The sequence below is a fragment of the Microcaecilia unicolor genome, chromosome 2 (genome assembly GCF_901765095.1).
Source record: "Microcaecilia unicolor chromosome 2, aMicUni1.1, whole genome shotgun sequence".
In the NCBI taxonomy this organism is placed as follows: Eukaryota; Metazoa; Chordata; class Amphibia; order Gymnophiona; family Siphonopidae; genus Microcaecilia; species Microcaecilia unicolor.
In genome coordinates, this window is record NC_044032.1 from 477,145,862 (window position 1) to 477,171,320 (window position 25,459).

Genomic DNA, 25,459 nt, shown 5'->3' on the forward strand with positions numbered 1-25,459 from the left:
AGTCCAAACCACGATTAACATTTTTTTGAATATATCAAATTCAACATAAAAGCGAAATTCAAGCATAAGAGTTGAGAAGTATTTACATTTTATATTTTTTGAACTGTATCAACTGTTTAACTGCACCTTTTGAAGTTTAGGTAATAGATTGGTTTAATGAGAATTCTTTCTGAAGTTAACAATTAAAGGAACAAAGAATAAATAATGATAAATATACTGATATTTACATCGAATGTAAAAAACATTGACCCATGTTAGTGGCTAACCTAATATCGCCTGAAAGCAAAACTTGCATGTACACTTGACACAAAATAGAGAAAATGAGAAGTGAAGTTTTATGTGCTTATTATAAATTGCCTATAATATATGAAATTTTTAATTTTATACTCTAGATACAACCTTTCAGGAGTTACAACAGTTTGGTATTCAAGAAGATCTAAGTGTACTGAAATATATCTCATTTCATGCAAAATTTGTACATATGGCACTTTTGTTTTCAGGCAATGATATACTCTGCAACAGTGCGTTTTTTCTAGCGAAAAAGGTGCCGGTACTCAAATGCCAGGCCACCTTTCAGGGGTGAGGTGATCACTGAGGGATCCACCCCTCAATAGCCAGACCCCCTGCAACCAGTCACAGAATCTATGCCAAGGCAGAAGTGGTGTGTAGAGCCTGAGCTCTTTCATTAAACTTGGGGACCATGGGTCAATTTTAGCAGACAATGGAAAAGGTGCCGGTACTTAGTACCCCCTCAAAAAAAGCCCTGCTCTGCAAGCACTTCACTAGTTTGTGTGTGTGTGTGTGTGTGTGTATGTATGTATGTATGTATATATATATTTTTTTTTCATCCAAATTTTAACTGCAACTACATAGTTACAATGAGGAGTATACATGAACAACAAAATCAAAAAGAAAGTACTGCTGACTAAAGTCCACAATTGGTAAGAGAAGTAATCAGATGTAAAGAGAAGGTTTTAGATACATAGGAGCATGGGATACTACGTGGAAAATAACAGGCTGTACTATAATGATTGGCTACATCTTTCTGTGACGGGAAAAAGGATTGGGGAGAAATTCAACTATGTTTCTAGACATATAGACTACAGGGGTGGGGTGATGAAAGGAAACAAGGGAATTCAGAAAGTCACCCCCAGAATAACATGATGGCAGAGGGATAGGTCAACTAAATATAGAAAAGCACCTAACTCACTAAGCCTGGAAAGCAATGAGACACAATTCTCATAGTCTAAATAAAAAGGTTCAAGACTTGCAAGCCCTGATGTTTGAGGAAAACTTGGATATTGTTGTTATTACAGAGACTTGGTTCAATGATTCCCTTGAATGGGATTGACCCTACTGGGCTATAATCCTATTTCTAGGAAGGATAGAGAAGGGCCGAAGAGGTGGAGGAGTGGGCTGTATGTGAGAGACCATATCAAAACAGCTGAAATAAGGGAACTGGGGAAGGCAAGAAGCCTTATGGATCGTCCTGGAAAGGGAAGATGGAACCTGCATCGACACGGGGGTTATCTACAGACCTCCAGCACAAACAGAGAAGCTAGACAAGGATCTGTTAGAAGATATTCAAAAGATTGGCATGAAAGGGGAGGTGCTACTGTTGGGAGATTTCAACTTGTCTGATATGGATTGGAACGTCTTGTCTGCAGAATCGGAAAGAAGTAGGGAGATTATGGATGGATGTCAAAGTGCTTTGCACAGAAAAATGGTGACAGAACCCATGAGGGAAGGGTTGATACTAGATCTAGTACTCATGAATGGAGGAAGTGTTTTCAGTATCTGGGTGGGTGCCCACCTATGTAATAGTGATCATCACACCATATGGTTTGATATAAGGGCAAAGGCGGAGTGTGGACGCACAAAACTCAAAGTACTGGATTTCAGACGTACTGATTTTGATAAAATGGGGGAATACCTAAAGAAGGAGTTGTTGGCATAAGAGAAAAAGAGGCTTTGTTCAAGAAATACAAAAGAACACAACGAGATGATCATGGAAAAGATTACTAGATTAAACTCAAAGAAGTGAAGAGGGAAATACGGCTAACAAAAGTAGAAGAAAAAATGGCTAAAGATATAAAGAGAAGTGACAAGACCTTTTTCAGATATATTGGAGAAATGAGAAAAGATAGGAATGGAATTGCAAGACTGAAAGATAATGAGAATGGCTATGTTGATAGTGAGGAGGATAAAGCAAACATGCTAAACAATTACTTCTCTTCGGTATTCACAGAGGAAATCCTGGAGAAGGACTGCTGTCTGCTACCGAGGGAATGGAGTGGCTACTGCGCCATTTACGGAAGAAAGAGTTTTTATAAACAGCTTGAGAATCTGGAGGTGGACAAAGTTATGGGGCCAGATGGGATACATTCCAGGATACTGAGGGAGCTCGGAGAGGTCCTGGCAGGACCTCTTAAAGATTTATTTAATAGATCTTTAGAGACGGGAGAGGTTCTGTGAGATTACAGATGAGCGAATGTGGTCCCTCTTCACAAAAGTAGAGACAGGGAAGAAGTGGGAAACTACAGACCGGTAAGTCTCATGTCAGTAGTAGGAAAAATAATGGAATCGCTGCTGAAAGAAAGGATTGTTAACTTTCTAGAAGCCAACGGGTTAGAGGATCTGAGGCAACATTGCTTTACCAAAGGAAGATCCTGTCAAATGAATCTTATTGACTTTGTTGACTGGGTGACCAAAGAACTGGATGAAGGAAACACACTAGATGTAATGTACTTGGGTTTCAGCAAAGCCTTTGATATGGTCCCCCCCCCCCCCCCCCCACAGAAGACTCGTGAATAAGCTGAAAGGGCTGAACTTAGGACCAAAAGTGGTGAACTGGATAGGAAACTGGTTGACCAACAGGTGGCAGAGGGTGGTGGTTAATGGAATCTGCTTGGAGGAAAGGAATGTGTCCAGTGGAGTTACAGGGGTCGGTTCTGGGGCCGATTCTGTTTAATATATTTGTGGGAGATATTGCTGAAGGGTTGGAAGGAAAGGTTTGCCTTTTTGCGGATGACACAAAGATAGCCAATAGAGTGAATACCCTGGAGGGAGTAGAAACAATGAGAAGAAGAATGGTCAAGGGTCTGGCAGTTAACATTAATACCCTAAAACCAGCACCTACTAAACAATTATAATTCTTCACTGTATAGGTTTCTTTAAATTTATGATATTAATTTCTTAATCTGTACACAATTCTAAGTCCAAACAATACGCTGAACATTTCAATCACAAGCTATTATATTAGCAAAATTTCTTCTTTAGAAATAAAACTCATCCCTTGGAAACAATGTTTGTATATCATGGGCATTCAATCAACAATGATCATAGTCTAAATAGAGACAACTTATAATACAATGGTACAGATTTCAATGTCCTATCCACAGAATGTCCATGAATTGTCCAACCCCCTTTGGAGCTATGATCTTATTTAGTCCAATAAGACCTAATGATCTTTCAGATGGCGCACACTAGCCGTTTCACTTTGCTCCATGCCATATGCTCTGGTGGTAGAAAAAAAAAAAAACACTTTTGTTGATGCAATTCTCTTTTTCCCAAGAAAAGGAAATCAAAGTTGTTACATAGAGTTCCACAATCGAAGGTACTACAGCTCTTGGATCCTTTTTAATCCTATCTCTGCAGAGTTTTGGAATCAATGCTTCCTCAGAAGGATATATACAAGGAACTCACACCTCCTATGATGCTTTAAAACTGAAACTAAAAGACAGCGTTCATGATTACTCGTTACAGCGCTATTCTCCAGACTCATATCTCACATTAAATACACTTTCTAATTAGACACGTATTACAATAACAAGTCTTCAACACAAAAAGACTAACCTGCATTGTCGCTACATAAACCCAGGTGGGATCAGCCCCGGGACCTAGCGCTCCTAAATGGAGCCAGAAGTGGAGATCTCTACTTCCTCCCCAAGCCTACACTTAAAAGGGATTAGCATACGGTCATGTGACTAACACCCCCACTCTATCTCCCTGTTTAAATCCCCGGGCGTAGTGGTACCCCCATTAAAAATAAAACATTACTCTTTATATCTAATCTTTGTGGCAAAAGACGTGGAATCCCAACACTGAAGGAGTACCACATATCTTATATCCGACACTTGTGTTGACTTTGATGCCAATGCAGCGTTTAACAGGGCATCCTGTTTATTAGTTTTGATATGCTACTGTGCGCCCCTGTGGTTTGGTTTAAAACAAAAGGAGCAAAATGAGGCCAAACCTGTGCTTTCACTAAACTCCACAGAAGACGTCTTGACAGAAGTTACTGAAGGAAATGGGCACGCCTCGACCTACAGGTTGAACTCCACTGCTCCTTGACCATGTTGGGTCCCGCTCTGGTCTTTGCCTCCCTCATGCTGTGCCAGCACTGACATCAGATGGTGCTAGAACAACAGGATGCAACAGAGAGGATTCAAAATACATAGCACAAACAGTTCAGAAAAAATACAAAGGGCTGTCAAGAATGGAACCTGTGCTTTATTAGTGACCCGACACAGGCTGTGTTTCAGCGTGACAAATGCCTGCCTCCAGCGTCAATTCTACAACAAACATGAAATATTACATTAAATATAGTAGAAAAACAATGTAAACACATAATGCATAAATTGTACTTTGACTTCTTCTACTATAATAAAAGCACCTCCAACGTTCCTGAAGCTGAACTCTGTGGCAGTGAAGGGTTATAGGGTTCGTGCTGCCTGAAATGCTGTATCCATCTCCTCCGTTAGCGTACTTCCTGGTTCGTCACACGCATGAGGGTGTCATCGACCCTCCCTTCCAGTTCCAGGCCCCCTCCCTCCAATTTTTAAAAGTCATCTTCACTTACCAAGTCAGGGTTACGGCAGACGGCAGCAGCGTGCAAGCTCGGCCCTTCTCTCTCTCTCTCAGCTGTGGTCCCGCCCTTGTGAAAACAGGAAATGAAGGGTGGGACCACAGCTGAGAGAGAGAGAAGGGCCGAGCCTGCACACCTGCTGCTGGCGGCTGATGTAACCCCACAAGGTAAGTGAAGATGACTTTTAAATTCGTAGGAAGGGGCTTGGAACTGGAAGGAGGGACGACGAACCTGGAACTGGGAGGGAGGGAGGACGGACGGACGGAGGGGGGACACAGGAACTCAGAGGGGAGGGAACCTGGAACTCAGAGGGAGGGAGGGGGGACCGGAACTAGGAGGGAGGAGGGGCGGCCCCTTGGCACACCACCTCAATCTCACCACACACACTTGCACCCAGTCCCAGTCTCTCTCTCTGTCACACACACACTCGCACACACACTCTCTCAAACATACACACTCCGAGGAAAACCTTGCTAACGCCCGTTTTGTTTCTTCCAGAAACGGGCCTTTTTTTTTTACTAGTAAAGCATATGAATACACTGATTAAAACTGAAAACACAAGTAAAAAAATAAAATAATGAAACAATAAACTCGTACCTCATATACAGTGATGGCACCCACTCACCACTCATTTACACCCTGTTATTTGATAGTTATGTTTCAAAAATTTGTGGTTAATTAGACCATTTTGTTTCCACCATGTGACGCCTGCACTGCTCTGTATGCATCTCTCACTGCTGTACTGCACTGCTACATTTTCTTTTCCGTTAGAGGCTAGCACTGTTTAATATGTATATTTCCTCACTCAGTTGCGCTGCCATAGTTGCTTTTCTGGTTTATATCGGCACCATACACTTTAGTAATGTGGTTTGTTTGTTTTTCTGTGGACTGTTAGTGGCTCCTTTCTACAGTGTCATGGCAGATCTTTCTCATGTTAATGCTCAGCAACATTTTTTCTATAGCTTTTTTTTTTTTCTTCCAGTCACAGTCTTTGTTTTTTTGTGTTTTTGTAGCTTAGATGGTCTCCGTATCTCAAAAAAGATATAGTAGAATTGGAAAAGGTACAGCGAAGGGCGACGAAAATGATAGTGGGGATGGGACGACTTTCCTATGAAGAGAGGCTGAGAAGGCTAGGCTTTTCAGCTTGGAGAAGAGACGGCTGAGGGGAGATATGATAGAAGTGTATAAAATAATGAGTGGAATGGATCGGGTGGATGTGAAGCGACTGTTCACGGCTATCCAAAAATACTAGGACTAGAGGGCATGAGTTGAAGCTACAGTGTGGTAAATTTAAACGAATCGGAGAAAATTTTCTTCACCCAACGGTGTATATTAGACTCTGGAATTCGTTGCCGGAGAACGTGGTACGGGCGGTTAGCTTGACGGAGTTTAAAAGGGGGTTAGATAGATTCCTAAAGGACAAGTCCATAGACCGCTATTAAATGGACTTGGAAAAATTCCGCATTTTTAGGTATAACTTGTCTGGAATGTTTTTACGTTTGGGGAGCGTGCCAGGTGCCCTTGACCTGGATTGGCCACTGTCGGTGACAGGATGCTGGGCTAGATGGACCTTTGGTCTTTCCCAGTATGGCACTACTTATGTACTTATGTACTTATATACATTTTTCATTCCTGGATTATTTTTATTGCTTGATTATGTTTCAAATGATGTTCGTTCAGTTTTCCCACAAGAGTGGACTACTGTTATTGTGTTGTACCACCACATATGTACTCTGAACTACAACTTAAACACCTAGTGTTGTTTGGTGGGTAAGAAACATTTTTTTTATTCCATCTTGGATTCACTTTCCATTACTAATCTAACTGTGGATGCACTCTTTTACAACATCACTTTAGCATGTTGATATTCTACTTGCAGTATCACTGTGTTACATTATTCATCAAATTATCACTCCATTTTCTTATTATATCACCCTAACGAGTCTCTTTGTCAACTTCAGTTCAGCATGTTGATATTCAGCCTGTAAATTCATCAAGTCACTACTCATTTTTTTTCATTATATCACCTTAGCAAGTTTCTTGTGCATATCATGTTTATCATGCAGTTGCTTGGGTCATCATTCTACATGAGGTACTACTTGTTTTACTGTATATATATATTTTTATTTGTTTTCAGTTTTAATCAGTGTATTCATGTGTTTGATGTCAAAGTACAGTTTATGTATTATATATTTATATTTCTACTATATTATAATGAGGCATATTTTCAAAGCACTTAGCCTTCCAAAGTTCCATAAAAACCTATGGAACTTTGGAAGTCTAAGTGCTTTGAAAATATGCCTCAGTGTTTTATTTCCATAGTGTCCACAGATCAGTCCAGAGACTGTGGGTTGTGTTCCCTCAACCAGCAGGTGGAGCTAGAGAGAACCTCCGAGGTTTGCTATATGTGGACCTGTGCAGCCAAGTAAACCTCGGTATTCTCTCTATCTAGCAGGTGGAGGGACATCTCTATGCAGCTCTGGTTTGATCTGGCTACTGGTGTCCTTTGGGCCTAGTTTAGCACAATCAGGGGTCGAGTGGCTGTTTGTAGCTTCTGGTGTACACCTGGTGGTGCCATGTCTCTCCTACCTTTCCTCCGTCGCCCAGGCTGTGGTCCTGATTTGGTGCTGCCTTTCTCTCCTGAGTTAAAAAAAAAAAAGAGTAAGCGTCTCTTTAAGAGACTTTGTTTTTGTTTAATCATATGGAGGAGCTAGTTGGGCTGCCGAGTCTGTTTGAGGGGCAGGCGTTTGTGGAGCATGTCAGTGCCTTCTGAGGTAGCTAAGCGCTGCTCCCAGGTGTGGGGGCCGGAGAGCAGTGTCAGGGGAGTGTGAGTTGTGTCCCCATCAGCCCACTGCAGGTGTTCACGTGATGCGGGTTCCCCTCAGGCGTCTGGTGAGTTGGAAGCACAGGGGATAGTTTCGGCGGTTTCCTTGGGGCAGTTAGTGCAGCGCGTGTCGGCAGGTGCCATTTTTTCCTCTCAGGCACGACCAGCTCCGCACTTGGCAGTTGACAGACAGGAGGCACAGCTCACTTCTGTGGCACAGGCCTCCGATGGAGGAAGGTAATTAGAGGGAGCAGGGGAGTCCCTTTCAGTTCCTTTTTCCCCAGATTTTGTTTTATTAATGCACAATGCCTTTCTTTTGAAGAAGTCTGGAGCTTCTCTTCAGGCAGCCCTGTCTCTTCCTCAGCAAACTTCAGTTGCTGCAGCCTCTCAGTCTTTCCTGCCAAAACGTCCCTGGGTGGAAATTTTGGATACCCGAGGGAGCTATCTGACACAGATGGCCCGGTTTTGTCTCTGGGCTGTCCCTCAGAATCATTGGGTTTGGCAGATGAGGTCACCATGCCTTCTGAGGAGGGGGATGACCCGATGGCTGCCCACCTTTTTCGCAGGGAAGAGCTTCCCTCTCTGATTATTAGGGCTTTTGAGGTTTTGGCTATTTCACCCCCTGAATCATCAGGGGGAACAGGTCCGGTGCCCTCTGTTATGTCAGGCACCAAATGCCCATCTTGTTCCTTCCATGCGTATGAGGCCATGAAAATCCTTATTTTGGCGCAGTGGGATATGCCGGACAGTGGGCTTAAGGTTGCTAGAGCTATGTCGCGTCTTTACGCGCTGCCTGCTGCTGACTTAGACTTGCTGAAGGTTCCTACGGTGGATCATTAATCACAGTGGTCACTAAGAAAACCACTCTCCCTGTGGAGGGTGGCACGGCGCATCAAGGACCCTCAGGATCGTAAGTTGGGAGACTTGCTTGAAGCTGTCCTTTGAAGTAGCGGCCCTTTCCCTGCAAGCTTCAGTTTGTGGCTCCTATGCTGCGCGGGCATGCTTATCGTGGGTACAGAAAGCCTCCTCTCTGGAGGACCTCATGGCTGTTTTTGCCGGCCTTAGAGTCCGGTTTAAGCCTTCCTTGCAGATAGTCTTATGATGTTTTGAGGGCTTCGGCGAAGGAGGTTTCGCTAGTGGTCACCGCGCATCGCTGGCTGTGGTTGCGACATTGGGCTGCAGACGTGGCCTCTAAGTCACGGCTGGCAAGGCTTCCTTTTAGGGGAAAGCTTTTGTTTGGGGACAGACCTAGAACAGATTGTGAAGGACCTCGGTGACTCTAAGGGCCAGCACCCTCCCGGAGCACAAGTCCAAATTTGTGTGACCGGTGGGGCCTAGACCTAAGTTTAGGGGTACACGTCATTACCGTCCAGGTTGCGCGGCCTCTTTTCAGAGAGCAAGGTCTTCTAAGAGACCGCAGCCCTTTTGAGGTGACAGGCGGCCTGCCTTTCCGGTAACAGAAACCAGCCTGCAGCCAGGTCCTCCCATGAGGCTGCCCTGGTCCAGCTCCAGCCGGTTATTGGGGGCAGCTGTCCCTATTCCTGGTGGAGTGGCCAGGGTAACATCCGACGGATGGGTCTTGGAGGTTATCAGAGATGGCTACAAGTTGAAAATTGGCTCGTCCGATAGTAGACTCGTTTCTGGAATCTCCTTGCAAATCTCCCACCAAGGTCGGGGCAGTTGTCACACCCTCCTCAACTTACAATGACCTGGGAGCTGTCCAGCCTGTACCCCTAGCAGAAAGAGGGTGCGGTCGATACTCCATTTATTTTGTGGTGCCAAAAAAGGGCAGTTCTTGGCGACCCGTCCTAGATCTCAAGTGCGTCAACAGGTCCTCACGGGTTCAGCATTTCCGAATGGAAACCCTCCGCTCGGTGATTGCAGCGGTACAGCCAGGGGAGTTTTTGATGTCTCTCAATCTCGAGGCCTATTTACACATTCCAATTGTCCTCCCCACAGGCGTTTTCTTCGCTTTGCAGTGCTCGGTCATCATTTTCAATTCAAAGCGATGCCCTTCGGCCTAGCCACAGCACCTCGGACTTTTTCCAAGGTCCTTGTCGTAGTGGCGTCCTATCTCAGAACAGGAAGGGATTCAAGTCCATCCTTATCTAGATGACTGGCTTGTGCAGGCGTCTTCTTTCGAGGAGAGTCGACGGGCAACCGACAGAGTGGTCGGGTTTGCTTCAATCGCATTGGGTTGGGTGATCAACTTTCCAAAGTGCAGCCTTACACCCTCCCAGATGCTGGAATACTTGGGGGAGTGCTTCGATACCCGAACAAGGATAGTTTCTCTTCCTTCAGCTCGAGTACAGCGGTTGCAGGGTCAGTACTCTGTTCCAAACTCCGAACCCGCGGGCTTGGGACTGTGTACAAGTTCTGGGTTCCATTGGCCTCCAGCTTGGTCATCGTAAGTGGGCCAGAGCTCACATGCACCCCCTGCAGTGGCACCTTCTGAGCCATTGGTCTCCTCTCTGGAGGATTATGAGGTTCGGGTGCCATGTTCGACCCGTCTGCACACAATCGTGCACTGGTGGTTCATTCAAAAGAATCTGGTGTCGGGCATTCCTCTGCAAACCCGGGAATGGAAGAATCATGACCATGGATGCGTCGCTGTCTGGTTGGGGGGCTCATTGCCTCCAACAGAAGGCCCAGGGCATTTGGAGATTGACAGAGGCATCTTGGTCCATCAACGCTTGGAGTTGCGGGCAGTTCGTCTGGCCTTCGGGAATTTCTGTCTCTTCTCCGTGTTGCCCAGTTGAGGTTCTCAGTCGGACAATGCGACGGCAGTCGCCTACGTGAACCGTCAGGGGGGACACCAGAGTGCACCACTAGCGCGCGAGGCGGCCCTATGCAAGAAGGAGGAGAAGCTTTGTTTTTGAAACTCTGATTATCAAGAATTTGTGCAACAGCTGAGAGTGATTCAGTGCTGCTAGATGCTAACCACTGCTAGGTGTATGTGCCCATAGGGATCCTAGTAGTATAAAGTTATATTCCCTGACACAGCCTCTTGAGAGGCGAAACGTGGCCATGTTGGGTTATTTGAAATAAAATTTTTGTGATTTCAGAACATCTGTTCTGTTCTTTGATTGCTGTGATCTACAGACATCTTACTGCCTTTCCTTTTTGTGGATTAACTTACGTTACATTTAAAATGCTTGTATTCCGTGATTACCCGCTTGGTTTATAGCGGATCACAATGAATTACTAGAAAATTACAGTAATATCTATACTAACATAAGTCAGCCAATCAATGTTTAATACAAAATTTCTGAATAGTTACGTCTTTAGTGCTTTTCTAAACATCTAATAGTTCTTACTGTATCTTATTGTTTGAGGTAAAGCATTCTAAATTAAAGGTGCTTGCTGGCTAGATATGATAACTGTTTAAAGAGCTTTATATTTACTGTTGAGGGCCCGCACTGCGGTGTACTTGTTGCAGACTGAAGTTTCGTTGCCCATCCTCACCCTCCGGGTTTAAAATATATTGACACAGTTCCTGAATCACCACCTCACAATTGCTGAAGATGTCCAATTCTGGGATTCCTTTGAACCGTAGATTGTTGCGGCGGGATCTATTTTCCAAATCTTCCACCTGGTCTTTTAACTGCTGGATCTCTACTGCAGCTTTATGTGTGTCTACTTTTTTACTCCGAACTACAGCCTGGACTGTTTCCATCTTCTCCTCTATTTCTTCCACCCGAGTCCCCAGATCTCTAATCTCTATCCGGATCTCTCTGAGTGAGCATTGGATATCTTTTCGGACCCCTTCCAATTCTGACTTCAGCTCCTTGAACCAACCCACCGCATCTGCTTTGGTGATTTCTTCATTACTCTCACCCGTCTCTCTGAGGGAGTCTTCCTCCGAGTCCGAGGGAATTGTGACCATTTTCTCCACTCCCTGGGTGGTTCCTGCCACCTCCTGCTTCGCCTTCCCCACCTGGTCTGCTGTGTACCGGAATTTTTCTAGGCTCTTTTTCGGTGGCATCCTTTGTATCACTTTTTTTCCTTAGCTTAATTTGCTTAAAAGTCTCTTGAAGCTGGGTGATTGTGCTCTTTATCTTTCTCACCTCTTAGTGCGATTTGTTTGACTTGTATCCACTCTAGGTGTCTCCTGGAGTACTGTCCCCTCTGTTAGTAGATTATGATTCAATTGTAGTTCAAGTTGCTCTTCTCCTCTCTATTCCTCCCTCCACTCCAGCCTTCTAGAACTTTTTTGTATTGTTTAGTTACCAACAGTTCATACCAATTTTAGCTCCCAAGGCTTAAGCCCGACTTCTGCTCCGTCCGGGGGGGGGGGGGGGGGGGGGGGCTCTTCTGCTTTATCTGTATTGCTGCTTTTTCCCTACAGTTCACTTTCTGCCCCGGTACACTAGCAGTTATCTTGCATCTTCTGCCCCTTCGACTTCAGTGCACTACAGAGGGTGGCATTCTCCCCACTTCTCCTTCTCCTCCCCCGGTCCAGTTCTCCACCACTGCACTTTCTTTCCTCTGCTGGATTCCCCAGCTGTCTCCGCTATTGCCTGTCTCCCCAGGAACGGGGGGAGGTGGGATACACGGGGGAGCCGTCTCTCTCTCCACTCACCGGCCTCCACTGCTCCCACCTCCGCTCTTCCCCTTTTCGCAGCGTCCGGGGCACCTCTGGAGCTCTCTTCTCTCCTCTCTACCGGCCCCAGTTTCTTGTCCTGCACCGTGCGGAGTATCGCACCTCGGTTACAGCCACCATCTTGGATCGCGCTTCGTTCTGGACGCTCTCGCAGCTCTCCCTGTTCCGGGTTTTTTTTTTCTTTTTCTGCCTGTGCCCCTACGCTCCTGCCAGCCTCCGCCAGTGATATGTCCTGCCAGGGGGGGGGTCCAGCGTCTGCAGATCTGGGGGCCTCGATCGGGGCTCAGCGGAGCTCACCTCTCGGCGGCCATCTTGTATCTCGGCTCCACCGGAAGGCCAGCGACCCTCACCTTTTCTATGTGTTTGGCCACCTTAAGATCATATACTACAAAACTGAAAAACAGCCAAACACAATCTCAAAGGGTCGTGTGTAGTGAATAACTAACATATGGGAAATAGCCTCAGAAACCAAGGCCACTGCCAAGGTCTGACCATCAGGACACTAGTATCTATATAAGATTTATGTGCCTGTGATCTTGTCTCTTTCATGGGGTATACTTCCCATAGTACATCCAAAAACACTTCTGAGTGCAAAAAAACTCTCCAAGCAACAGCATGACTTAAATAAACAGACTTAGCTTTCTTGTTGCTGGCTTAATACACCACACTCCAACTGGTGACTTTCACTTTCAACGGGGCCCAGATCATTTCGCCCACTCTAGGGCTTCATCAGGAACCACTCAACTTAAGCATAATTGTAGGGGTATAAATCTACAAAAGAAAAGTTTTTTGTCTCAGAAAATTCAAGATAAACACACCATTCACACAGTTTCACCACACTATCAAACCAATTGCAAAATCACAATCTTAATTACCAAAATAAGAAAAAAAGAAAAAACCCACCCTAGTCAATGGCACTTACTTCTAGCTGACTGAACTTCTTGTATACCAGCTTTGAATTCCACCTACACTCACAGCGCTTCACTATTTAAAGACATTGAAAAAGCAGCCGCCCTACAAAACCGCTGACGTCATAACAACCTCAGCTGTATCATATGTTGATATCACCACCCACAGCACTATTCTTAATTCAAAACAAATTTTTATTATTGAATTTTTTCAACCACACTTGAAAATATTGTATAGAAACCAAAAATACTCACAAAAATGCATAAATCCTACTTTCATGTAAAAAATTCGCTGGCTCTCTAAGCCAAACGGAACGTTGCAGACATCATCGCGCTACCGCGTGATCAACAAAAACACTCACAATGAATTTCCGCAACGATCTTAGTAGATCTATCTATTAAAAACAAGAACAAAAGGACTACTAAATTGCATGCATGCTGGGCTCCTTCAGGATCCAAAAATACTTATAGATCCACTTTAGCAAACCGGAGCATCGCTGACGTCATCACGCTACTGTGCGTCCAGCGTGATGACGATAAAACGTACACAAATCACGATCTGCCCAAATGTACTAAAATAACGCTGTTGTATCATTGCTGTAAGTGATTCACAAGCCAAATCAGCCCACAATATAACAAATATGAAACTTAAATAAAAAATCAATTTGCAGCAATGATATACTGGAGCAAGAAAACATCACTGCTCCAACAGCTATCCAATCGTGCAAAGAATCAAGTCCCAATATCACACATACTTGCAATGAGATATTATTGCCATAAAATGTTCCTGTATGATGTCAATCTTCCCCACCATATGTAGACAAAACCACTTATACTTAAAGATCTAAGATGGTATAAATAAAAAAAAATACATAGAAGGAATGCTAATAAATATTATACAAAAATTTCAATCAATAAAAAGCATTCCACTCTATGGAGCTATTAAGGCCATTAGGCTCCATAGTATTCAAAACGAAAATCCATCGGGTTTCTTTTCTTTGGAGCAAAAGTTTCCGATTGCCCCCCCCCCCCCCCCCACCCAGAAAGTGGTTCAACTCTATCTATGATGCAGCAACGCAGATCTTCAAAAGTGTGTCCGTGACTTAAACAGTGTTCCACTAAAGGTTCCTTTAGGATAGATCTTCTCAAATTCGACTTATGCCCTGATAGCCTAATCTTTAGCATCCTGGTTGTCATACCGACATATGTTTTGTTGCACGGACAAGTGATGGTATAAACAACAAAATCTGTTGAACAATTAGAAAAATACTTAAGCAAAAAAGTTGTATTTGTTGCAGCATTGAAAAAAGATTTTGTTTGCAGCATTATTTTACAACTCTGGCATTTACCACATTTAAAGTGACCAGATACTGCCTTAGTTGATTTACTTTTCTCAATATCTGCAGGGCTCAATCTTTCTTTTAAATTGTTTGCTCTTGAAAAGGCTATCCGTAATCTTTGTTGTCCAAAAAAGCAGAATTCTGCAAGATATCCACCTGTGTTTAAGAATGTTCACTGTATGGTTACCAGCTTCAGTGTAGTTGAGAACCATGGTAATGGTGTCATCTTCTTTATCTCGAGGAGAAGTTGTAGATAACAACAAATCCCTGTTGTTATATTTCACCCTGCGATAGGCTCTTTTGAGTATTTTTTTGGAATAGCCAAGCTCCATCAGTCTAGCCATGAGATCTTTGGCTTGAAGTTTAAATGTTAAGTCATCACTACAAATTCTCCTAATCCTTAAAAACTGGGAGAAAGGTAAATTGTCACACATATGTTTAGGATGACAACTGCTCTAAAACGTGTTTCTTTCTGTCTCTTTGTGATGTACCTTGGTGGAAAAACCTTGTGGAGTGATTGAAACTTCTACATCTAAAAAACCGATAGTAGTGCTTGATAGGTTGCTGGTGAATTGAATGTTGTTGTTACAACTATTAAGCCAACCTACAAAGGAATTGAAGTCTACAGAAGTACCACTCCACAGGACAAAGATGTCATCGATATACGTCCACCAACAGCATATCAAAGGATGAAATGGAGAAGATGCCAACCACTCCTCTTCAAGTTGCTCCATATGCATTTTTTAGCATTAATGTTTAATTGGTACTTGATATATACCGCCTTTCCTAAGAAGGTGAAAGCGGTTTCCAAATTACGGTATAAAATATAGTAGGAAAAGAGCTTTATGACAGGAAAGGCACATTCAACAAGAATCTCAATCATCATACTATATAAAACAAAACACTTGCCATCTAAACAAGCTGAACCTACACTATTTCACAGAGAATAGTGGCAAATACTCAACCCGAAAGATCATTAAAAGCCAGGTTGAAAAAGTGGGTTTTTAATAGGGTTTTAAAACGTAATAATGAGAGTTCTGATCTTGGGTCTGAGGGCAAATTATTCCATAGCCAAGGTGCAAAAAATAAAAAGCTGCTGTCCTGGTGGATTCATGACTGCAGCCTTAGGTGAAGGCAAAATCAAGCGATTAGAGTAATGATCAAAGCAGCCAAGCTGGAATGTACGGAATAATTACAGAAGATAAAGGGGTCTAGCTGTATTCAAAATCCTCCCCCTCCTCCACCTGCTGTTGAGACAGATGGGGAAGCTACTGCTTGCCCTGGGATTGGTAGCATGGAATGTTGCTGCTGTTTGGGTTTTTGCCGGGTACTTATGATCTGGCTTGGCCACTGTTAGAAAACAGGATACTGGGCTAGATGGACCATTGGTCTGACCCAGGATGGCTGTTCTTATGTAATGCCTCTCTCTCTCATTCTCAAAGCCCCAGTCCAACACCTCTCCCCCATTCTAAACCCCCAGCTCCAGTATAGCAACTCTTCCTCGTTCTCACACTCCCACAGCCCCAGTCCAGTACCTCTCCCTCATTCTCAAACTCCCTACCCCCTGCAACACATGGGCCCCAGTGGCATAGCCAGACACAGTATTTTGGATGGGCCCTTGCAAGCCTCCCCCCCCCCCCCCAATCATCTTCCTGGAGATATTAAATAAAATTATATATTTTTTTTCACCTATCTGCATACAACATCTCTGTTCTTCTCCTCTGTAGCTTCCCTGCTCTGCCCTCCTGTCTGTGAGGCCCCACCCTCCCCAATATACCTTTATAGGCATCCCTAGTGCCTGCAACTATTCATTTTTGCTGCCTGCGCTGGTCCCTCAGGTTTCCATCTGCTGTATTTCACCAGACAGGAACAGGCAATGATGTCAGCGAGGGTGAGGACGCAATAGATGGAAGCCTGCCGGGCCAGTGCATGCAGCAAAAATGAATCGCTGCAGGTGCGGGGGATGTCTGTAAGGTACACCGGGGCGGAACGAGGTTAAGAGATGGGAGGGCAGATGCCGGGACACTGTGGAGGAAAGAGGAGAGAGAGCAGTGTTGTGCCGCCGTAGCTATGCCTTCCAACTTGCCTTTGAGGTTGCCCCATGACAGGCCTTGCAACTTCCCTTCTTCAGTGTCCTGTCCCCTTTCTGACCCAATTTCCTGTTTATTCTGGCAGGGCAGGACGCAGTCAAGGGAGGGAACAAGGAGGTTTAATCTCATTAAACCTCCTTGAGAAAGAAGTTGTGTCAGAGAGGGAAAACTGCGAGGGACCTGAGGCTTGAGTTCAAAGGTAGGGGAGAAGGAGGCAGTTTGAGATTGAGGGCAGAGGTGCTGGATTGCAGACAGGGAGGAGAGGGGGAGAGATGTCAGACCACGGGGAGGGGACCTGTTCTCGAATACATATGAAGGGTGCTCGGCATTTGAGGGCTGCCGAATCCATGTTGACTTGATGGAGGGGATTCCTGCGGCACGCTGGTGTATAAGACCACCAAGATACCTGAAAGAGTCAATGGTGAAACTGGAAGACGAAATTTAAAAAGGAACAATAGAAAATACAGGGTGAGTCCCAGTAATCCAACAAATAGTTGTTTTTGCAGGTTTAAGAACTAGTTTATGTAGCAAAAGCCATTCCAAAATCTTGCCAATTTTTGGACCATTCTTCAAACTTTGCTAGATCCTTCCTTGTGCTATCCACCTCTCCGGGTTGTCTACCCTATTACAGAGTTTGGTATCATCTGCAAAGAAACAAACCTTACCAGACAGTCCTACTACACTATTGCTCACAAAAATGTTAAGAGCTGGCCGAAGGACTGAGCCCTGCAGTACAGTACCCCCCAATCAGCTTGCTACCTCCTGCCCAGAGTGGTGTGGCATCTCCCTCTCTCGTTCTACCCCTTTTCCTGCAGGTTCCAGTATTGTGCTTCCCCTCCCCCGGTGCAGTCTTCAAGGTGTCCGGTTCTGGGCCAAGGAGGTTGTTTAGGGCCGCCGAGAGAGAGAGTCTTTTACCAGTATTTGCACTGCTTACAGAGTCAGACTTTCTCGAGGGGATCTCTATATTTTAGTTTTTGTGGGCCCCTAATTTGTATCATGTAAGGGTCTGCCCATGTTATACACGTGCAACTGAAGTGAAGGCTTCTGCTGGAATATATTGTCTGTGTAGGAAAGTGTAACCGTCCAGCTTGTTCCAGTTTTCCATTAGCAGGTATATTGTAATATTTATAGCACTGTCTTTTCATAGGTGGATTATGGCTGTTGTGTGGTTAAGTTTTCTGTATAGGTTATGAGTGTCTCCTTGCAGGGTTCTGTGTTATTTCATAAAGTGTCTGGTCCTATTTGAAAGCAGGCTCTGGGGCAAACAAAAACCCATCTGTGCTGGTACTGAGGTGATGATCACAAACTGCTATCTTAATGCAGTTCATTTTAGCTGGTTAAATGCTTGTATATCTCACACTAGCTATGTTTTATCCAGCCCAGTATGCAGGTGCATAGACATGGCTTGACATTGAATATCCGGGAATAAAGCCAGCAGTGGTCAGCAAAACACTGACTGCCGCCAGCTAAATTATCAGGCCCAATATGTCTGCTGGAGAGGGGTTACGTTGCTGATACTGAGATGAAACCAGAATCAGATTTTATTTTGTATGGTGAATTCTATGGGGAAATGCTCTAGTTCAGCTCTGCACTCATTGTTGCATGAAGAAGGCTCCTGTGTGTGGATGCAGAATATGTATACCTGTATTTAACACTGTGACAATGCAGAGTCAGGGATCGGTATTTTTTTATTTTAGAGTTCCAGGAAACATAATTTAGCTGAAATAACTTTTGTTACATATAATCGATGTTGGCAGTTTTGTTTTGTATAGTTGGGAATATAAATTACATTCTTTTTCCTGGGGTAACTACCTGATGTTTATAGTGGAGCCTTAGGGAAGGCCATAATATGGTCCTCCCCTGATATCTACCCAGTCCCAGAGAAGGCCATGATATTCTTCCTTCTTATCCTTAGGAATATAATAATTTGGACAGGTGAAGCAATAGGGTTTCTGTCTCCTAACACTTACCCCAAGGTACAGTGGACCAGGCATTCCCAAAATATAGTGTGACAGAATAGAGAGAACAGAGAAATTAGAGAGGACGGAGACTATGTTTCTTCTAAAGGAAAAATCTTTATTACTTACCAATGATGATAAGGCAATAAAGCAATTAGGCAAAATAATCAGGTGAAGTAATTACAGTAATCAGAGTAATCAGACAAAGTAATCAGGTAACAACAAAGCAATCAGGTAACAAATAATAAAGAAATCATGTAACAGCAATTTGTTACGAGACGGAGAGAGGGAGACCTCTGTGATGAAGAGTCACCAGTTGATCATCTCAGCCCTTCAACTAAATATGACACAACAGTGCCTTATATACACTGGATTGAGCATCAATCTCCCTCCCAACTTGAAATTTCAGCTAAATTGTGTTACATCAGCTAATTTCTATCTCACTTTATTGTTTACATAGAATGGTACATGCTATCTGAATATTTACAGATCACAGAATAATGTCTATAGAACTTCAGCACCTCCAAGGTTTATACAAATTACAGTCGCCATCTTGTTATAGGAATTTCTCTAGTACCCATGTTTATCATAGTGTTATCTCAAAACCTCAACACATCTTAACTCTTAAACTGCATATTCATTCTTGTGTCCTTGTGTATGTAGAATTAGTGGCACCGGCTCTGCCAGGGAGGGGGGAAGAGTGCTACTTGCTGGGACAGCACGACATTGCATTCACAGCTTTCCCGGCTCAGCAAAAGTACAGAGAAAGATGCAGCTCTCAGCAAAAGTCAGCTTTCAGCAAATGGTACAGAAAAGTTTGAGCCTTATAGCTATGCAGTTCATAGGTCATAAATGACCTGTCAGTGGTCAGAAAAGAGCAAATCAATTCACTGACTAGTGTTTAGAGCAGGGGGCTCTCAAAACAGCCTTCGGGGACACACCTAGCCAGTCAGGTTTTCAGGATACCCACAATGAATATGCAAGCGATAGTGCATGCAAATCTATCTCCATTCTATTCAAATCTATCTCATGTATATTCATTCTGAATATTCTGAAAACCTGACTGGATTGAGAACCCCTGGTTTAGAGTGAGGGGACCTCTTCACCCTCCTTCCTGATCAGAGTGTTCAGGTAGCCCTCTCTTTTGGTTGCCTTGGGGGGGGGGGGGGTTGTCACATCCCTTGCTTCAGGCAGCAGACTGCTGTGAGCTGCCGCTGGAGGTATGTGATGCCTGTAAAGGGGGGGGGGGGTGGAGAGAAGAAAAAAGTGCTGCCTGTGGATGGCCCCAGGAAAAAAAGTTCTACCTGTTTAGGGAGGTATTTTAAAGACGGAGAAAAGGCTGTGATTTGGAGGAGAAAAAGGGAGGGTGCTGGTGTCTGGCCTAGGGAAGGGGGACTGGGAAAGTGCACTCTCCCCTTGTTAATTCATGTGGATGTGAGAGGGGGCATAATGAAATATTCACGACCTTATCAATTTTCAAAAATCTTTAAAGACTTTCCTTTTTAACAAGATTACCATAATAATCAATAATAGAAATTCCAAACACATCACTAATTACTTGATAATCTGCATGCTTTATTGAATTGATTATATCCATTTTGTTACACTTGCTCTTTATGTAACCAACTAGCCTTTGAGCCCGTAAAACGGGCTATTATAGGAAGGGGGGGTTGAAAGGCCCGCCCCTGCCACCGAGTTCGCCGCTGCCCTCCCCTTCTGAATTCGCGCCCCCCCCTCCGAGCTGTCACCACCCACCTTCCACCCGGCCAGGCCCTCGCTCCACTATTGAAACAGCGAGGGTCCGGGAACGCAGCACTGAGCTTTGCTGAGCTGCCGACGTCGGCCTTCGTTCTTCTTCTCTGCCTGTCCTGCCCTCGTGTGACGTAACGTCGTCGAGGGCGGGACAGAGGCAGAGAAGAAGAAGGAAGGGCGATGTCGGCAGCTCAGCAGAGCTCAGTGCTGCGTTCCCGGACCCTCGGTGTTTTAATAGTGGAGCAAGGGCCCGACCGGGTAGAAGGTGGGTGGCGGCTGCGACTCGGGTGGGGGGAGCGTTAGACGGCGGGTGTCCCTCCCTCAGAATGCGCAGTACAGACCCTCTCTGTTCCGCCCCCGTCATCATGTATTGACGCGGGGGCGGAACAGAGAGGGTCTGTACTGCGCATTTGCGAGTGAGTACGACACTCGCCTTTTATATATATTGATTGTTTATCTACTCTTGATTGGCTGCTGTCATGATGTATTATTGTAAGCCACATTGAGTCTGCAAATAGGTGGAAAAATGTGGGATACAAATGCAACAAATAAATAAAGAAAGAAATTTCCTATGGTGCTGGCTCATTTCAGTTAAGAAAAATATATCTTTGTTTTGATATGCTGGCTTCATATTCAGCATTTTAGTCTAGTGCATGTTTGTTGGTTTTTTATACCCTTAATGAATATGTATGAATGTATGTATGCAAATGAATATGGTAATGTGCCCAGCCACACCCTTTGTCCCCCCCCCCCCCCCAAATAAAATGGTCAAACTATGCCCATGTACACCACTGATAACATCTTCTTCCTCAGTGCAAACTCCATTTACCACTACCCTCTGTTTCCTTCCACTTAACCAGTTTTAATCCAATCAGTCACTTTAGGGACCTATACCGAGGGCACTCAGTTTCTTTATCAGTCACCTATATGGAGCCATGTCAAAGGCTTTGCTAAAATCCAAGTACACCATGGGAGTAGAAATTGTGGAGATTATGCAGCTTGCCTTGTACCTTACCTTTATATAATTTGATTCTAGTCTCAGCTTGTTGTGCTTTTTCTCCCCTTTCTCAGGTGAATGAGTGGTCCCTCAAGATAAGGAAAGAATGAGAGTGATTGATAGACAGATAAGAGGCAAGTATATGGATAATTTATTCATCTTTCATATTGGCTTGTAAAATACATTTTCACTGTCATTTCTTCTTCCAGAGAACTTAACTTTGCCTTTGGTGCCTGATCTGTTCTCTTCCTATACCTTCCCAGTTCACTGCCTCCTCACATTGCATGGTCTGTGGTTTTTCCTCCCCCCCCCCCCCCCCCCTACTGTTAGCTCTTTGCACCTCTCCAGATCTCATAGATCTGAAACTTTGACTTAAAGGAAAACCAAGATATGCAGGTAACCAGTTGCACTTTTTCTTAGTCTTATTTGAAGAATGTTATATCCTTTAATACAGGCCTTGACAAATAGAATCTAGGAGCTAGTGCAATGTTGCATGTTGTGTTGGTAGCCATAGGAAGCATATGAATAAAATTAAGGAGCCCTTTTACCAAGTTGCGGTAATCACTTGCGCGTGCTTACCATAAATTAAAAATGCCCACCACGGGGCGCACTGAGGTGTCTCATGGTAGTTTTGGCAAGTACACGTGCGTATTTTTTAGTGCTGGGGTGTTCTTGAGTGCGGAGAGTGGGCATGTTCAGTGCTAATGGGTTAACATGTGGGCATTGCCACTGCATCTGTGCTAACCAGATTTTGATGTCAGGAAGAGTAGACCTTTTGTAAAATAGGACTGATGTGCATAGGCACCATTCTATTCAAAATCCGTTTGGGGGAGCAGTGGCTCCCTTTGCACCCCACCTAGCTACGCGTCTTGTGCTAACCCATCAGCACGCAATTAGCGCCCTTACCACCTAGAACAGTGGTTCCCAAACCTGGTCCTAGAGGCACCCCAGCCGGTCAGTCAGGTTTTTGGGACTGCCTCCACTGCATGCAAATTTCGCTCATGAATGTTCATTGTGGATATCCCAAAAACCTGCCTGGCTGAGGTGCCTCCAGGATCAGGTTAGGTGTAGTTAAGGGCTCACACACTAATGTAAAAATTAGTGGGTGACCATTATTACTGATACACAAAAATCAGCCATTTTACCCCCATGTTAAAAGATGGCCTCAGAGCGCAGGAAACCCACGCACTAGTAATAGCGCAGGCCACCTTTTAGTGCAGCTTAGTAAAAGGGTCCCTAAATATATTATCTGGAGATCTTGTAGTACTGCAGTGGGTTTTTTTGGCTTCAGATCATGCATTGTCTAGTGGAGTGTAATTTAGTTGTGGTACAATAACTGCCTCCCCCTCCCACTTTCTAGTTTCATATATTTGCTGTAATATTTTGGCAACTTGGGTACAGAGGCCTAGATTCAATCCTATTGCTGGGTATTTTTTCTTTTAAAATGTATGGGGCATTGGGAACTACAATATCGATTTGCATTAAAGCTCCATGTCCCCCCCCCCCCCCCCCCGTCGAGCATTCCACATGGGCTTGTCATCGGATGGGGCGTGCCCAAAGTGTGGAGGGAGCACGGCGACACTGGGGCATATGTTTTGGAGATGCCCGAGAGTCGCGAGGTTCTGGACTAGTCTCCTTGCTCAAATGACGAGCTTATGGGATACAAAATGGAACTACTCACCTATGTTACTGTTTGGTAAGCCCGAACTCGGTACTCCACGGCCTAAAGGTTATGTGGCTTTTGTGAAGCGGGTAACTCTGATGGCAAAGAAGTCTATTCTAATTGACTGGTTAGACAGAAAGGGCCCCTCGATCCAGACATGGCGAATTCAGATGGTGTCTCTGCTACGGATGGAGCGATTATTCGTTAAGGAACGGCCACAACAAGAAGTTGAACGGTTCATGGACAGATGGAACCCGTTCTTACGAACTTTGCCTTCTGGAACACGGAGTCAGCTGTTGAATATATAGACAAATGTTTTAAGAAGTTCATAGGATTTGATATGTACCTAGATAGAAGGGAGGGTAGGGATAGAGGGAAGGGAGGAGTCAATGTAGAAGGGGGGCAGAATAGGAAGATTAGGAAGAATATTGCATAACTGATGACGTACAGCATTATTGGAGTCAAGTTTACATTATTTGTATGGTTGTGTCATCAATAAAAAAGATTTAAACATAAAATGTATGGGACATGCCACTGGTTTCTTGGGTGCTACTGATGTTGATTTAGACTTCGCTTTCACTACCATAGTTTGTCAGACACATACTCACTAGGTGGAGGTGGTGCAGTGTAAAGTTCACCCCCCCCCCCCCCCAACACACACACAAGTTGCAACCCTCCAAGAAATAGAGATGTTTCCCCTCCTATACTGTGCAAAATATAAAGATGACACATGCCAGGGATGGGAGAGTGCAACTAGGGCAACTGCCCCTGGCCAGAGAGAGCCCTAAGCCTGCTGAATGCTGAAGAAGGCACGGCCTGGTAGTGGAGTGGTCTTTGGGATCCCAACCCAAATTTATGCCCTGGGCCCCAGCCATGTCTAACACCAGCTCTGGCAAGATACACGTTTCAAATCTGACATATTCTAATCATAAAATAGAAAATAAAATTATTTTTTTAACCTTTTTGTGTGGTCGTTTTTACTTGTCAGATCATGTTGGTCCCAGACTCTGATTTCTCTCCATCTTCTTTTAACTCACTCACCAGAGTCTTCTGCCCATTTGACATTTCTTCTTTCTCCATGCTCATCATCCATCTTCCATCTCAGTGTCCTTATCTTTCCCCATGTTCAGCATCTCCCTTCTCTGTATTCCCTATACTTCCCTGTTCAGCATCTCCCCACATTGATCATCACCACTTTGTCCCTATCCCCTCTCCCTGTGTTCAGCATCACTGTCCCATGTCTAGCCTCTTCCCTCTGTCCATATACACCCTTACATGTCTGGCATTGCCATCTGCATTCAGCATCTCCCCCTTTGTGTTCCTGTCCCTGTGCTCCCCTCCTTGCCCATCATCTCCACTCTGTTTCTGTATACATCCCTCTGTCCAACTTCTCCCCTCTCGCCTCCTCCACACCAGTGTCTCTTCACTCCCTCTTCCTTTATCCCCTTGGTTCAGCATCTCTTTCCTTTCCTCCTGCAGGTCTAGAAGCCTCTTTTCTTGTGGTTCCGTCACTTTGTCTTCCTGGCCCCCCCCCCCCCCCCACACCACCGCAATATCTGTACTGTTATGGACCCTGCAGGGATCCCCACAGGCATGCTCCAGGGCTTTCCCTTGGCCGGGTCCTCCCTTCTGATGTCACCCCCCCCCCCCCCCCCCCCCCGTATCTTTCTTTAGTGTGCGTTCCTAATGGCACTCCCGTCTTCTCTTCTTGTGGGTTTCTTGTTTTAAAATGTAGAAAAGGGGCTTCCATTGGGGACCATGTACATAAGCAGGCTCATAGTGGGTTAGGAATAGGAATTGCACCCCCACCCCTTCCCTCAATTTCTACCTAGGTAGGGCCAAATAATTTAAAAGAATTTCAGTTTTTACTGTCTGCACAGTTCAATTATTGTGAAATGCTGCTACTGTTGTTGAGAGAAGACTACCTTTAAGTTAATATGTTCATCTTGCACCATGTCTTATAACTTTTTTTCATTTAGGAACCTTTATGTGTAAAAAAATGTATAAATTCTTAGTACATTTATAGCTTCATTTAATTTCAGTTTTGTTTGGCATTCCTTCTCCAGAGAACACTATGTTCTGCCTTTTGTTTCTGTGTCACAGTACTGTAAAGTTTGTTTCCAAAATAATTGGGAACAGCTTTGAAGCAACATTTAGCTTTAAAGGGCCAAAGATCTCTGCATGCAGTTGATGACCCCAGATGGGTAGTTTCTAGGACTGCTCATTGGAGGAGTGGCCTAGTGGTTAGGGTGATGGACTTTGGTCCTGGGGAACTGAGGAACTGAGTTCGATTCCCGGCACAGGCAGCTCCTTGTGACTCTGGGCAAGTCACTTAACCCTCCATTGCCCCATGTAAGCCGCATTGAGCCTGCCATGAGTGGGAAAGCGCGGGGTACAAATGTAACAAAAAAAAAAAATTTTTTTAATTTGAATCATTTGATAATCATGATGAAAAGG

General features: G+C 44.5%; 1 protein-coding gene across 1 annotated transcript in view; it reads left to right on the forward strand.

Moving 5' to 3' along the window:
- LOC115461329 (charged multivesicular body protein 3-like) overlaps nucleotides 1–25,459 on the forward strand; it is a 134,215-nt gene that overhangs the window by 84,162 nt on the left and 24,594 nt on the right. The window contains 2 exon segments of the mRNA XM_030191046.1: nucleotides 21,414–21,441; nucleotides 21,444–21,473. Of these exon segments, the coding sequence (XP_030046906.1) occupies nucleotides 21,414–21,441; nucleotides 21,444–21,473 (58 nt within the window).